We start from the raw sequence: 12,863 nt of genomic DNA on the forward strand, positions 1-12,863 counted from the left end.
TTTAATGGCTAGAGCATTTAAGAAAATAATTTGCTTTACTGGAAAGAGTCTGGTATGGGACATAATAGAGCTCCGTATTGAGCTGTTTAGATGCTGACTGTAGAACACCCCCCCCCCGGATGATACCCAGCTAAATCATGTTCAGGGTCTGGTCATGAGTAAAACAGGAGATCAACCTATGGTTTTAACACTACTTGGTATTTATTAGCACATATGTTATTAACTTAATATTATGGTTCTCGTCATAAAGCAACTATTAGCCGCATCATTATCTGCTATGATGAATTGGACTGCATTTCTACAGCCTAAGGTGTAATACAAATCACTGAATACTCCTAGAATCAGTTGTTAATTCCTATACATGCCTTGGAGGTGCAGGTATCATTGGGAAGAATACAGCATTCCTCTCAACACAGATATCCAATATGCGGTAAATATATAAGCCATTGCTTCGCCTTTCAGTATTTAGTACTACTGACCTCCTATCACGCAAGCTAAGCTATCAGAAAGCAAGCAGCTAATCTCATTCAACACTATTTTAGACATGCTTGCAAGCTTAGGCGTGCCCACCTGATTCTGCCCCCCCCCCACCCCCAATTTTTACCATATCCCCATGTCATGTCATAAACTGCTTTTAAAAGTCCCCTCAATTTCAAAGTTCATTGCCATGTAGCTTAAAAAGCTGCTCTTCAAGAAACTCTAGCTTAAAATCCCCATGGCCATGCAGAATGAGCTATGCTTTTCTGCCCGTGTGTTAATTAAGAGGCAATACAGAAGCTGTAGTAAGAACATAAGAAGAGCCATCAGGCCAATGGACCCACCTAGTCCAGTGTCCTGTTTGCAAAGTGGCCACCCAGATGCTTGTGGGAAACTGGCAAACAGGACCTGAGCACAAGAGCCTCTCCTCTCCTGCAGTTTCCAGTAACTGGAATCCAGAAGCATTATTGCATCCCAACTGTGGAGGCAGAGCATAGCCATCATGGCTAGGAACCATTGATAGCCTTAACCTCTATGACTGTCAGAACTGCCAGCTGCCTTGAGTTGCGGCGCTCAGCCCAGCCATATTTTACACTCTTTATTGCTTCTTGGCGTATTTACAAGCAGTTCAAAAAAGCGATCCGATCATCATGGAGAGTTGTTCCATCTGACATCTTTCCTCTTGTGGTGGGACCAGCACAGCCACCTTCCCAGCCCCCTCCTACTTCCCCTGTGACGAGAGGCACTGGCTCTCGGAAGTATCCCCTCCCTCTCAGAATCACTCCCCTCTGACCCCCCTTCTTCCCCTTCCCTTCCCTCTGAAGACGAAAAGCTGCTGATCAAAGGGGATCTTTCCCGGTAACCTCCCATTCCTTCCTCCCTCGCTGTCTGTAGCTCCCTGACAATGACATTGCCCAATTCTCTTTCAAAGCCATCTAAGTTGGTGGGTATCCCGGCTTCCTTTGGGAGCAAGTTCCATAGCCTATGTCCTGGATGAAGAACAGTCTTTTCTCTGTCCTGAATCTTCCAACATTCAACTTCACTGGGCGCCCATGTATTCTAGTGTTACGAGAGGAGAAAAACACACACACCCCTTCCACTTTCTCCATGACATGCTTGGAACCAAAAGTGCTGCACCAACAAGTACAAAATAACCCCTCTGCAGCACCACGAATCCAACTCAATGGTGTAACATTGGAAAATGTCGATCACTTCTCCTACCTAGGCAGTTATCTTTCCACAAGGGCTAACATTGATGCCAAAATCCAGCATCGCCTGAGCTCAATGAGTGCGGCTTTCTCCCAACTGAAGTGCAGAGTGTTTGAGGACATTTGCAAGGAAACCAAAATGCTTGTTTACAAAGCTATTGTACTACCAACCTTACTATATGCTTGTGAAGCATGGACCACTTATAAACACCATCTCCAACTCCTTGAAAGATTCCATCAACGGTGTCTCCAAAAAAGTTTACACATCACTTGGGAAGACAGATGAACCAATATCAGTGTACTGGAAGCAAAGATCACCAGTGTTGAAGCAATGAGTCTTCAACATCAACTTTGTTGGACTGGTCATGTTGTGCGGATGTCTTCCAAAGCAACTACTCTATTCCAAACTTAAAAATGGAAAGTGTAATGCTGGTGGTCAACAAAAGAGGTTTAAAGACTGTCCCACGGCAAATCTAAAAAAATGTAGTATAAACACTTGACAACTGGGAAACACTGGCCTGCGAGCGCTCCAGTTGGAGAACAGCCTTTACCAAAGATGTCATGGGCTTTGAAGACACTCAAGCTCAGGACGCAAGGGAGAAATGTGCTAAGAGGAAGGCACGCTTGGCAAATCCACACTGTGATCAACTCCCACCCGGAAACCTATGTCCCCACTGTGGAAGGACGTGTGGATCCAGAATTGGCCTCCACAGTCTCTTACGGACTCATTGTTAAAACTGTGCTTATGGAAGACAAAGAAGAAGATGCCATGCTTAACTTTATAGACTTCTATCATGTCACTTCTGACTCGCCTTTTCTCTAAACTAAGACGTCTCCAATGCTGCAGCCTTTCCTCATATGAGAATTGTTCCGTACCCTTGATGATTTTGGTTGGCCTTATCTGAATTCTTTCCAACTCTATGATACCCATTTTAAGGTGAGGCGCCCAGAACTATACACAATATTCCAAATGTGTTTGCACCATAGATTTGTATAACTGAATCATGATAATAGTAGTTTTGTTTTCAGTTCCTTTCCTGATGATCTCCAGCTTTCTCAAAGCAGCTGTGTCACACTAGGTCAGCATCTTAATCAGTCACCACCAGTTCAGACCCCCTGAGAGTATATGTGAAATTAGGAATTTTTTTTGCATTGACATGTATCACTTTATACTCAATTGCATTTGCCATTTTACCACCCATTCACTCAGCACTCAGCACTGAGAGAACCTTTTGGAGTTCTTCATAATCTCCCTTTCTTTTTCATTATCTTGAACTACTTGGTATCATCAGCAATCCTGGCCACCTCACTGCTCACCCCTAACTCTAGATCATTTATGAACATGTTAAAAAGCACAGTAGTGATCTCTTGGGAGAACTCCACATTTTGCACCTCTCCAGAGTACTATTCCTAGTCTCTTCTTCCTGCTACTTAACCAATTCCTGCTGCTATGCTAAGCTTACTCAGGAGTCTTCATTGAGGGATCTGGTTGAAAGCAAGTACACTATGTACCAAGTGAAAAGTATTCACCCCGGCTTAGCTTGGTTCCTGCTGAAGTGTCTTGTGGGGGGGGGAGTGTTTCTTCCTGATCCCATGTCTAACAGAAGCATGACATGTAAAAAATAAGCAGGTAAATCTTTTCCTAGCTTAATAGTAAGTAGTGAGAAGAACTTGACTAGCACAGTGTGTGTGTGTGTGTGTGTGAGAGAGAGAGAGAGAGAGAGAGGGAGGGAGGGAGGGAGGGAGGGAGGTGTGGTGGTTGATGTTAAAGAGAAGCAAGAGAAAGGCCATAAAATAATGTTATATTGTTTAATATAATAGAAACTCCTGTGACCTAGTTGATGTGTTCTGCAGCTTCACCAGGACACGTGGACACGTCTAGCCTGAGCAAGTCAGTCACATAAGAGGAAAGGAGGCAGGGAGCATAAAGAGAAATATTTCAAAAAGGTCAAAATATTCTACTTGCATATTTCAGTTTTCTGTCATCTTCAAAGCAAGAGAAGCCCTTGAACACGAATTACGGTCAGGTGAATGTCAACTGCTGCATACCACACAGAGAGTGAATGTAGGGCAAAACGAAATAAAGATTTACTGCGTAGTTCATAACATTTTTTGCCAATAAAAGTTATGTAAATTTGTGAAAGTACAAATCCAACCACACATGTTTGAGAATCATTCATATAGAGCTCCAGGGGTTGAAATTTTGCTTCATTTTTAATCACTGTGGACATCGGAAAAACAAAATAAAAAAAAAGCCCCGAGAACATACAGGCAAGGGTAAAATTTGCCTCTAATCTATCTGAGGCCCTTTTTGCGAATATTGCGCCTGCGTTGCCATGACAACGCCACCACATCTCAGAACTCAAAAAGCGACAGCACTTTCGATTCTCACCTTTGGCCATTTTATTGAGAACCATGTCAATTAGGATGTAGGTTCCACTTCTTCCCGCACCGTCACTACAGAGGGGGAAAAACAACAATAGCCCATGATCAATTCAACATGCTCAAAACCCCGACAGAAATGCTATGCTGGAAGTAGAGGATGATATACGTTAGACAAGCTTTCTTTAACAAACTGTCCTCACAAGCTTGGCAGCTTTTATATTATTATTTGGGTAAACTCTACAGTTCTGCAAGGTGAATTTGTATTTTTGTTAAGGGCAAATACTTGCTTATTTTGGAAAGACTTCTCCAAATATTTTTGAAGAGTACTGTGATAAAGTAAGTAATTCTAGAAGCCAAGTATCCATGATCAAGAGCTGTTCAATCAGGTCTGTTAGCAAAAAGCTAAAAGGACAGAACAGCATCTTCTCCAAATGACTGCTCTCCCCGGTATCTGAGCTTACAGGAACATTCATGTCAACAAACCAACCTTACAATCACTTGCATCTTCTTAAACTGGGCGGGGGGAAGGATTGTATTGTTTCCTTATAAATTAATTGAATACTAGCCACCTGGGCTTGGGAAAAAATGCTGCCGATTTCCTTTTTCTTTAATATAGAAGCTGACTTGGTTAGGGGGGAAATAGCACGCAGCTTCTGAAAGTATTTCTAACCCTCCTTGGAACACACACGATAATTTTGGAGACTTCCGAGTGATCCATGTGAAGATGTCAAGATCCTTAATCTGAAAGCAGTTTCCGTTTGCTGTCAGAAACCAGCTTCTAATTGGAAAGGTGTTAGTTTTCATAGATGTTGCCAGTATACAAAATTAAGATTCTAAGCAATCCATTTTTCTTGCCCTTTCCCCCAGTTTTTAAGGTGGCATTTTTGTGACTATGCTTGACAGAGAGAGGGGGAGGGAGATATATCACTTAAAATAATTCACTTTTGTTGATTTTCTTTACCTACAAAAATTATTTCTGGACTGGAGAGGTGTGGGGAGAAGACAGTGGTGTTACTGTAGTTTTGAATGCATTCTGATTTAAGTACAATTTACTAGATCAGGGGTGTGGTTTTTAACCACAGAATTAACGTTTTGATATTAGGCATTGGACTTGGTGTCAATAGAAATAATTGAGCGATTAAAAAAAATTATTTGACAAGGATATCGTAATATATGTAAAAATTAGAAGGCATGTGTTTCTTCTCTTTTATAGCAAAATAAACCGTGCCAGTCCAGGCAAATTCAGAAGTCTACTAGAGTCTTGAAAATGGCACAATTCCCTGAGTTTTACGCAACGCAGCCTCAAAACTGGCAGGGTTTTCTGGTTATAAACCACAGTCTATGAACTCTCTTATTTGGAAGCAAATTCTTAGCTGGCTTACCAAATAATATGCTTCTTGGAAGTCTATTCTGTTCAGCAGTTCCTTAGTCTCAAACCTCTTCCCTTCCTATGAGCTTGTGGCATTATGACCATGGAGGGAAAAAGACAGGCAGCCATGGACCAAATAAAGGCAGCTTGGATTCCCCAGTTCTGAATCTCCCACACCACACCAGTCCTTGAACTGAACGAAGTATGGAATCCATGCCTAAACTGTATAACGAAATTTCTCTCAAAGCAGTAACACGTGGTACTGGGAAAAGTAATGTTTGAAGGCTTTTGAAATAAATGTTCAATGAGCTGCCGAGCAAGTAACAGGGCCTATTTATTTACAGATGCAGAGAGAGTGAGGCTACAATCCTACACCGATTTACCTGGGAGTAAAACCCCATTGAACTTGATGCGACTTACTTCTAAGCAGGTATGTGATAGTGCTGTTTGGTGCCTGTGTGCACTGTACTGTTGTAGGTCGAAGAGAGAAGGAAGAATTGCTGCTGAGATGGTATTGAGACCCCACTGGTTATTTCTGGTAGGCTTAAGCAACTTTCATATTTTCATGGTGAAATCTGAAGTGTGAGGAATCTCCCCATTTACTAGAGACTCTCCTCATCAGCAAATACAAATGTTTTTTGGGGGCAGAACAATAAGGAACAGCTTTTGCTCATTTGGCAAATCAAGCTACAGAATCATTTGCATATTTTGTTCAGTCCATGCAATCTCCTTGTGAGCCTCTTTTGAGGGTGGGTTGAAAATGGTACTTGCCTGCAATGAACAATTACCGGACAAGAACGACCCCTGTAGCACTTGTTTACTTTTCTGTAATAAAACAAATATAGACATTGATAAATATATTACTTTCTGAGGTAATCATCAGAAGCATTCCAAAATAAAGTATCTTCCACATTTTAACAACCCCCCCCCCCAAAAAAAAGATGGCTTGGCATATTAAAATACAGTGGTGCCCCGCAAGACGAATGCCTCGCAAGACGGAAAACCCGCTAGACAAAAGGGTTTTCCGTTTTGGAGGTGCTTCGCAAAACGAATTTCCTATGGGCTTGCTTCGCAAGACGAAAATGTCTTGCGAGTTCCTGCGGGTTTTTTCCCCTCCCCCCTTTTTCTAAGCCGCTAAGCCGCTTATCTGCTTATCCGCTAAGCCGCTAAAAGCCCCTAATAGCGCTAATCCGCTAAGCCGTCAATGGGCTTGCTTCGCAAGACGAAAAAACCGCTAGACGAAGAGACGCGCGGAACGGATTAATTTCGTCTTGCGAGGCACCACTGTAGCTCAACCTAGGCTATGATCTTCCAGCCCGTTTTCCCAGTTAAGGGCTTAATGAAATTGTTAGGGCAATGGGTGCAATTCTCCAATCATTCCTCCTATAAAATAGCCATCGGGGCACATTTTTTAGTGGACACTGCCATAGATAAACCTACATAGTCAGAGAATAGCAACCTTCAAAATTGTTGTTGCCCAGTGCCTGTATGCAAAGCCAAGCCCAAATCACATGGAAGTGTTACAACACAGACGTATTAGTTATATGCTAGACCATGTAAACATTCGTGCTAACCCAGTGGGCTATTGCAAATGGAAGCTCCTGTACATACATGTCTTCTTGAATTCTTGAGTCAAAAGAAACCGAATTTTCACACATAACAGTAAAACACTTTTTAAAATATACTTCACACATCTGTAATGCAAATGAATGTAAAATCTACAGTTGATAGAAGGCATATTCCATTTGAAGAGCACTTTTTCAAAAGATAAAACCTCACCAATCAGCTGTTTGGCAGGAAAGGGGAAATCAAGTAGAAGTCGTCCCCCCCCCCACTTGCTTCTGATTAGTTGAGTTAATCTTTGAAAAAGGTCTCTGTGTGTACACTGCTAGATGCTTGATTGGAGACGCATAGGACCTATTTGGTGCATGCAGTTCCTCACTGTGAGGAAACCTGGTTTCACATACATGCAGAAGCTGCAAACCTGCCCCCCCCCGCCCCCCAATCCAATTTGGGCACATCTTTCTGCTCCTCAGTAACTCCCACATACTAAAACAGCATGAACTAAGACTGAAATACCCTGTTTTTCAGCAAAGAAACAATGAAAAAAATGCTATCAGTGGTGTCGTTTTTAAAACATCAACGTTAGATTGTTTTAGCAATGTTGTTCACCCTGGTTTCTTGCTGTTCATGCCGTGCGTAGAAGAGTACAAATAAATTTGGCCCTCTTATGTTAAATCTTGCAATTATTCTGCACTGGTGCTCTTCCACATTTTCACTGAAATTGACGTCTCTTAGTTTCAAAGTAACTGTATTTAGAAATGAAATGTAGAAGCTGTATTCCTGAAAGAGCAGGGTGGGGGGTGGGGACAGTCAGAGACCATTGAGGCCTTCATTGTTCTGTTTTTCAGAGAAATAGAATCCAGCTAAGCCTATTTTCCCTCACGTCACAAAGTTGGCTTGGGCATTTTAGCGCCTCAACTTTAATTCCCATCTGTAAAATGGGAACGTTAGTTATCTATCTTACAAACTTGCTGCAAGGATGGGCATAAGAGCAGCTCTACTGCGTCAGATTAAAGTCCTTAACAACTATCACAGATAGATTTAAAATGGGAAATAAGTATTTCATCTAAAATTGAAACCCAGCAGCCCACAGATCCTGCTTAAATGTGTCTGTGGTGTGGGTGGTGGTTGTTTCATTTTTGTTTTTAATATGTACTTTATGGTTTTATTCTATATTTTATGCTGTGAACAGCCCTGAGGAACTCAGATGAAGTGTGGTATACAAATTTGAAATTTAATATAATAATTAATAATAATAATAATAGTAGTAGTAGTAGTAGTTCTGCAGAGTATTTTTATGTGAATTGGGCTGTAAAAAAAACCCCCGTTTTTCTGCAAAGTGCAATTGGGGGTTTACTACAAATAAAAATCTTCAAAACATACCACAGAAATAGGTAAGATTTTTGAAGAAGTGGCATCTCTAGGCAAAGCATATCCAGACTATGGCTTAAATCTAAAGGACCACAAAATTAGTTCCAACGTGCCCAAAGGGACTTTGAGCTTTTGTTTCTCAAAAAACCATCCCACTGCCACATGGCAAGCTGCTTTCAAAATCTAAGTGTCTTCCAAAAGCAGTTTGTGATATTGCAAGGGGATCTGCCGTTCAAAAGGAAAAAATCCCAAATCCACTAGGGATTTCCAAGCATATTAGTGCACCCAACTTGGCTCTTTGGCTCTTTAGTTTTCACCTTTTCCATTTCCACACTAAGGCTGCCTTTCAACAAGGGTCATCGTTCTTGTAGTATTGTTTCAGTGCAGACCTCAACACGGTCACATCACCAAACTGTGGTTTGATTAGCAGGAATGCTCAGTGGGTTCCCCCTCTTCCCATCTCACGCTGACATTCCTCTTCCCTTTGGTTTCGCAGATAGCTGGTTAGCATGGCAGGTACACTGATATTTTCACTATCGCCCTTCAGGCATAATCATGTGAGGGATCGTCTGGGCTCTGCCATCCATCGTGGTAAAGTGAGGAACTTTTGGTTTTTCCAGGGCTCTAAATAGCAAAGAATTCCTTATTATAGTTTGAGGCTTACTATAGCACGGTTAGCAAAAGCACTATATCCATAATGGAAGGGCAGGGCATTTCCATTTAAAATGGAGAAGTTGTGAACCTGAGGAGTACTGCCAACTGCCCACCATGTGGTAAGGTAAAAAGGTAAAGGACCCCTGGATTGAGGTTGAGGTACTAAAATGCCCAAGTCCAGTCAAAGGCGACCATGGGGTGTGGCGCTCATCTCACTTTCAGGCCGAGGGAGCCAGAGACAGCTTTCCAGGTAATGTGGCCAGCATGACTAAATGGCTTCTGACACAACAGAACACCGTGATGGAAGCCAGAGCGCATGGAGACGCCATTTACCTTCCCCCTATAGCAGTACCTATTTATCTACTTGCACTGGTGTGCTTTTGAACTGCTAGGTTGGCAGGAGCTGGGACAGAGCAACGGGAGCTCACCCTGTTGCGTGGATTCCAACTGCTGACCTTCTGATCAGCAAGCCCAAGGGGTTCAGTGGTTTAGACCCCAACTATGTGGTATAGGTTGGTCTGTTTGGGTGAATGAGGCAATGTCCCACCAACCTTAATCCACCTTCAGTTGGCTGAGACCTGCCTGGCATTCATCACTTACAAGCAGTCCAAGGGGTGGGCACTGCCTGTGAGCTTCCTCCTCATTATTTCCACAATGCCTTGGTAGAAATCAGCAGGAAGGAGGAGGATGGGGACAAAACCAGCATTAGTTGGCTCTGCCTACTGTTGGGCTCTCTCGGCCTTCTGACCCCACCAGTCCCAATGGGCACCAGCCACCAATGCAACCATGACAGTATGGCAGCTTTAACGGGCAGAATTATATTTGCAATGATGTGCCTTCTTGCAGTGTTAAGTGCTGGACCAAATGGTACAATTGTCGCAGAGTGAAGGGTTGAGTTCTCATCCTAAAGAATGGGGATATCAGACGCTGATTTGAAATCAAGGTAACATGATCAATTAGAGCCAAAGGCTTTCTGAGAGGCGGAGGTTTAACATTTTATCCTTTTCTAAGGGTAATACTTTCATTATTATCATTATGCTGAAATGGCATAGTCTTGGACTTGGAAAAAAAGGCCTTGGGGTAGAAATACATGACCAGCAGCTCATTAACGGTTGGTCTCCTGAATGCACAGCAAAAGCCAATTTACACTTCACGTGGTATGGCAGGTATGTTGGTGTTTGCTGTGTGACTGAGAGATGTGCCTCTCCAAACACAGACGAACACATGCGGCTCCCTGGTGGACCTGTCCCTGTGTGTTTAGGGATGTTGCATTCCGCCCTTCACACTTTACAGCAATCAACAGGAGGCTACTCACAGGGGCATGTGAAGCGTTAATCAACTCCGAGGACTAGCTAGAAGTGTTAAGACATTTATTTTCATATTTCTGTTTCCCACATATGCCCATTAAAAATCTGCATGGCTCCTTACCTATAGATAATCATATGGGCAACTTAGCATAATTTGTCTTTTTTTATTGACACCTGGATCTTATTTCATATTTCAGAAGGCTTTTGAAAATAATTATTTCAAAACAAGCTTAGCTGAGAAATAGCTTTGGAACATTGAGATATACATGGTTTCATTCAAAGTTTTGTCCTTTCAAATACAGTAAAAATACTTTTTGGATAAAGTAAGGTTCTGGGTGTTTTAATATTTATTTATTTATTATTAAGTCTATATGCTGCACCTTCTTCAAGGAGCCCAGGGTGGCAAACATGGCAATACTAAAACGATACAATTAAAACTTCTAAAAACAGTTAAAACATCTAAATGCAATCACCTACTGTCAAATTAATTATTTCAGGTTTGCCAGGGATAGAACTGTCAACGATTAAACACTGGGTAAATAGGAATGTTTCTGAATTTCTCCTAAAAGTTAATAGTGAGGGAAACTGACAGACGGGACCAACGCTGAGAAGGCCTTGTCATGGGTAACTGCCTACTGGGCAACCCCTGATGGCGGCAACATCGTAGGGTCCAAGTTGGTTGATATTGGAGAATATACTCTCTTGCGTAATTAAGTCCCAAGCCATTTAAGGCCTTATATGCTAGTACTAATACCTTAAATTGGGCCCAGTAGCTCACTGGCAGCCAGTGTTGTTCTCTAAGGACCAGTGACACATGATCCATTGGTCTGCCCAACTTACCAACCTAGCAGCCACATTCTACACTAGCTGCATTCTCTGGAACACCTTCAAGAGCAGCCCCACATAGGATAGCTCCCACCTGGACTACTGTAATGTATTCTGAGCCAGGAATGGCCAGAGCTGGCAAACCAGCCTAAGCTTGGCATAAGCCCTCCTAGAAGCCACTTGAGACTCCAGTGACAAGTTGGAATCCAGGAGTACCCCGAAACTACAAACCTATTCCCTCGGAGGGAGTACAACCCCTCAAATAATAGGTTGAACACCTAATTCTTGGACCCAGGAGCCACCAGGAACCAAATAAAGTACATACATACATATATAAATGTATACATTTACACGCACGCACACTTCAAGAGGGAGGAAGAGGAGGAGAAGAGGAGGAAGAATTAACTAGGAAAGAATGATTAGTAATACAAACCAACCCTTGGTTCATTGAGTGAAAAAGAAATCACCATGCAAACCATCAGCAAGCAAAGGTCAGAGGTCGTTAGAAGCTCAGAAAGGGGGTTTCCCATATTGTCCCTGCAGCAGAGTCACAGTTTCCAATGATCACTTTTGTGACTATGCAACTGGGCTTATATTACTAGCTGCAACATCACAAAAATGACACTGGCAACCGCTAATTAGCTGGCAAAATAAGAATTTGACCATTTTTAAAGTGAGCAGTGTTAGTAAATGCCATTGCACACAGCAAGCAGTGATAGCATAATATATATTTTAAGCAAAGCCCTCACATGTGATGCTAATTATCTTTTAGCTTAGCAGTGTCTCTTTAAAGTGTAAATGTGCTCCCTCTGGGCTCAAGGAATATTTAATTACACATTATCAGTGCATGACTAACAAGCTAGTCCAGAGTTTAAACGATTGGTCTATTGTTCAAAATAAAATTAGGTTTCTATAACCATTAAAACTGACCAGTGTTTTCAGGAGAAGTTTCATTTATCAAGCACTGCATTCTGCATGGATATTTTAAGCTTATGGAGGGAAGAAAAATCTGCCTTCATTCACCAATTGATACTAGATTTCACAATATTTTAATTCACCTACTCAACACAATACAATCTGAAACATTGTCTAATATAGAGGAACAAAAGATATGCAAGCTTGTTGTTTTCAGAATCTCACAAAATTTGCTTCCAGGAGTGAAAAATGCACACATATTTCAGAAGCTCTGGGACAAGCTAATTTGGGGGGAATCCAATTTTTCTTGGTGATATTTTCTTAGTTGTTTATATTTGCATCTATACATACATACCTATGTAAGCATATAAATATACATACATTTACAAATATATATTTGTATATAAACATGTTAGATGTGTGTCAAAACATTAAAAGGGTGGAAGTCACACTTAGTAAGACTTTATCTGAGTATCTGTAGTTGCAAAAAAAGGAAAGTAGCTAAGCCAGAGGTACTTTTTTCTGAAAGTGTGAAACATTAAATTTCAATATCAAGGGAGGCAGAGTATTTATTGCTCTGGCTGATCTTAAATTGCTTCAGTTGTAAGGTAATTACGATTGTCAATATACTTAAGTTCCCTTTAAAAAGAGCATGGAGGGTTTTGTTTCCCTTAAAATATATAAAATTGATTCTATTTAAAAGCAAACAAACTGTGAATAGCTTTTAAACCTTTACCTGAAAAGCACCTCCACTACGTATAGATTACATTTTCATTTTCTTTTCTTTTA

The 12,863-nt window shown here is 41.5% G+C and overlaps 1 protein-coding gene across 1 annotated transcript in view; it reads right to left on the bottom strand.

Moving 5' to 3' along the window:
- Positions 1-12,863, bottom strand: part of PTPRN2 (protein tyrosine phosphatase receptor type N2) — a gene marked incomplete at its 5' end in the record, with an annotated part of 436,031 nt that overhangs the window by 18,995 nt on the left and 404,173 nt on the right. Inside the window, 2 exons of the mRNA XM_081881778.1 lie at positions 4,078-4,142; positions 6,211-6,264. Coding sequence (XP_081737904.1) covers positions 4,078-4,142; positions 6,211-6,264 — 119 coding nt within the window. The remainder of the gene's footprint in view (positions 1-4,077; positions 4,143-6,210; positions 6,265-12,863) is intronic.

This window comes from Podarcis erhardii, assembly GCF_964252035.2.
Source record: "Podarcis erhardii genome assembly, chromosome: 12".
In the NCBI taxonomy this organism is placed as follows: domain Eukaryota; kingdom Metazoa; phylum Chordata; class Lepidosauria; order Squamata; family Lacertidae; genus Podarcis; species Podarcis erhardii.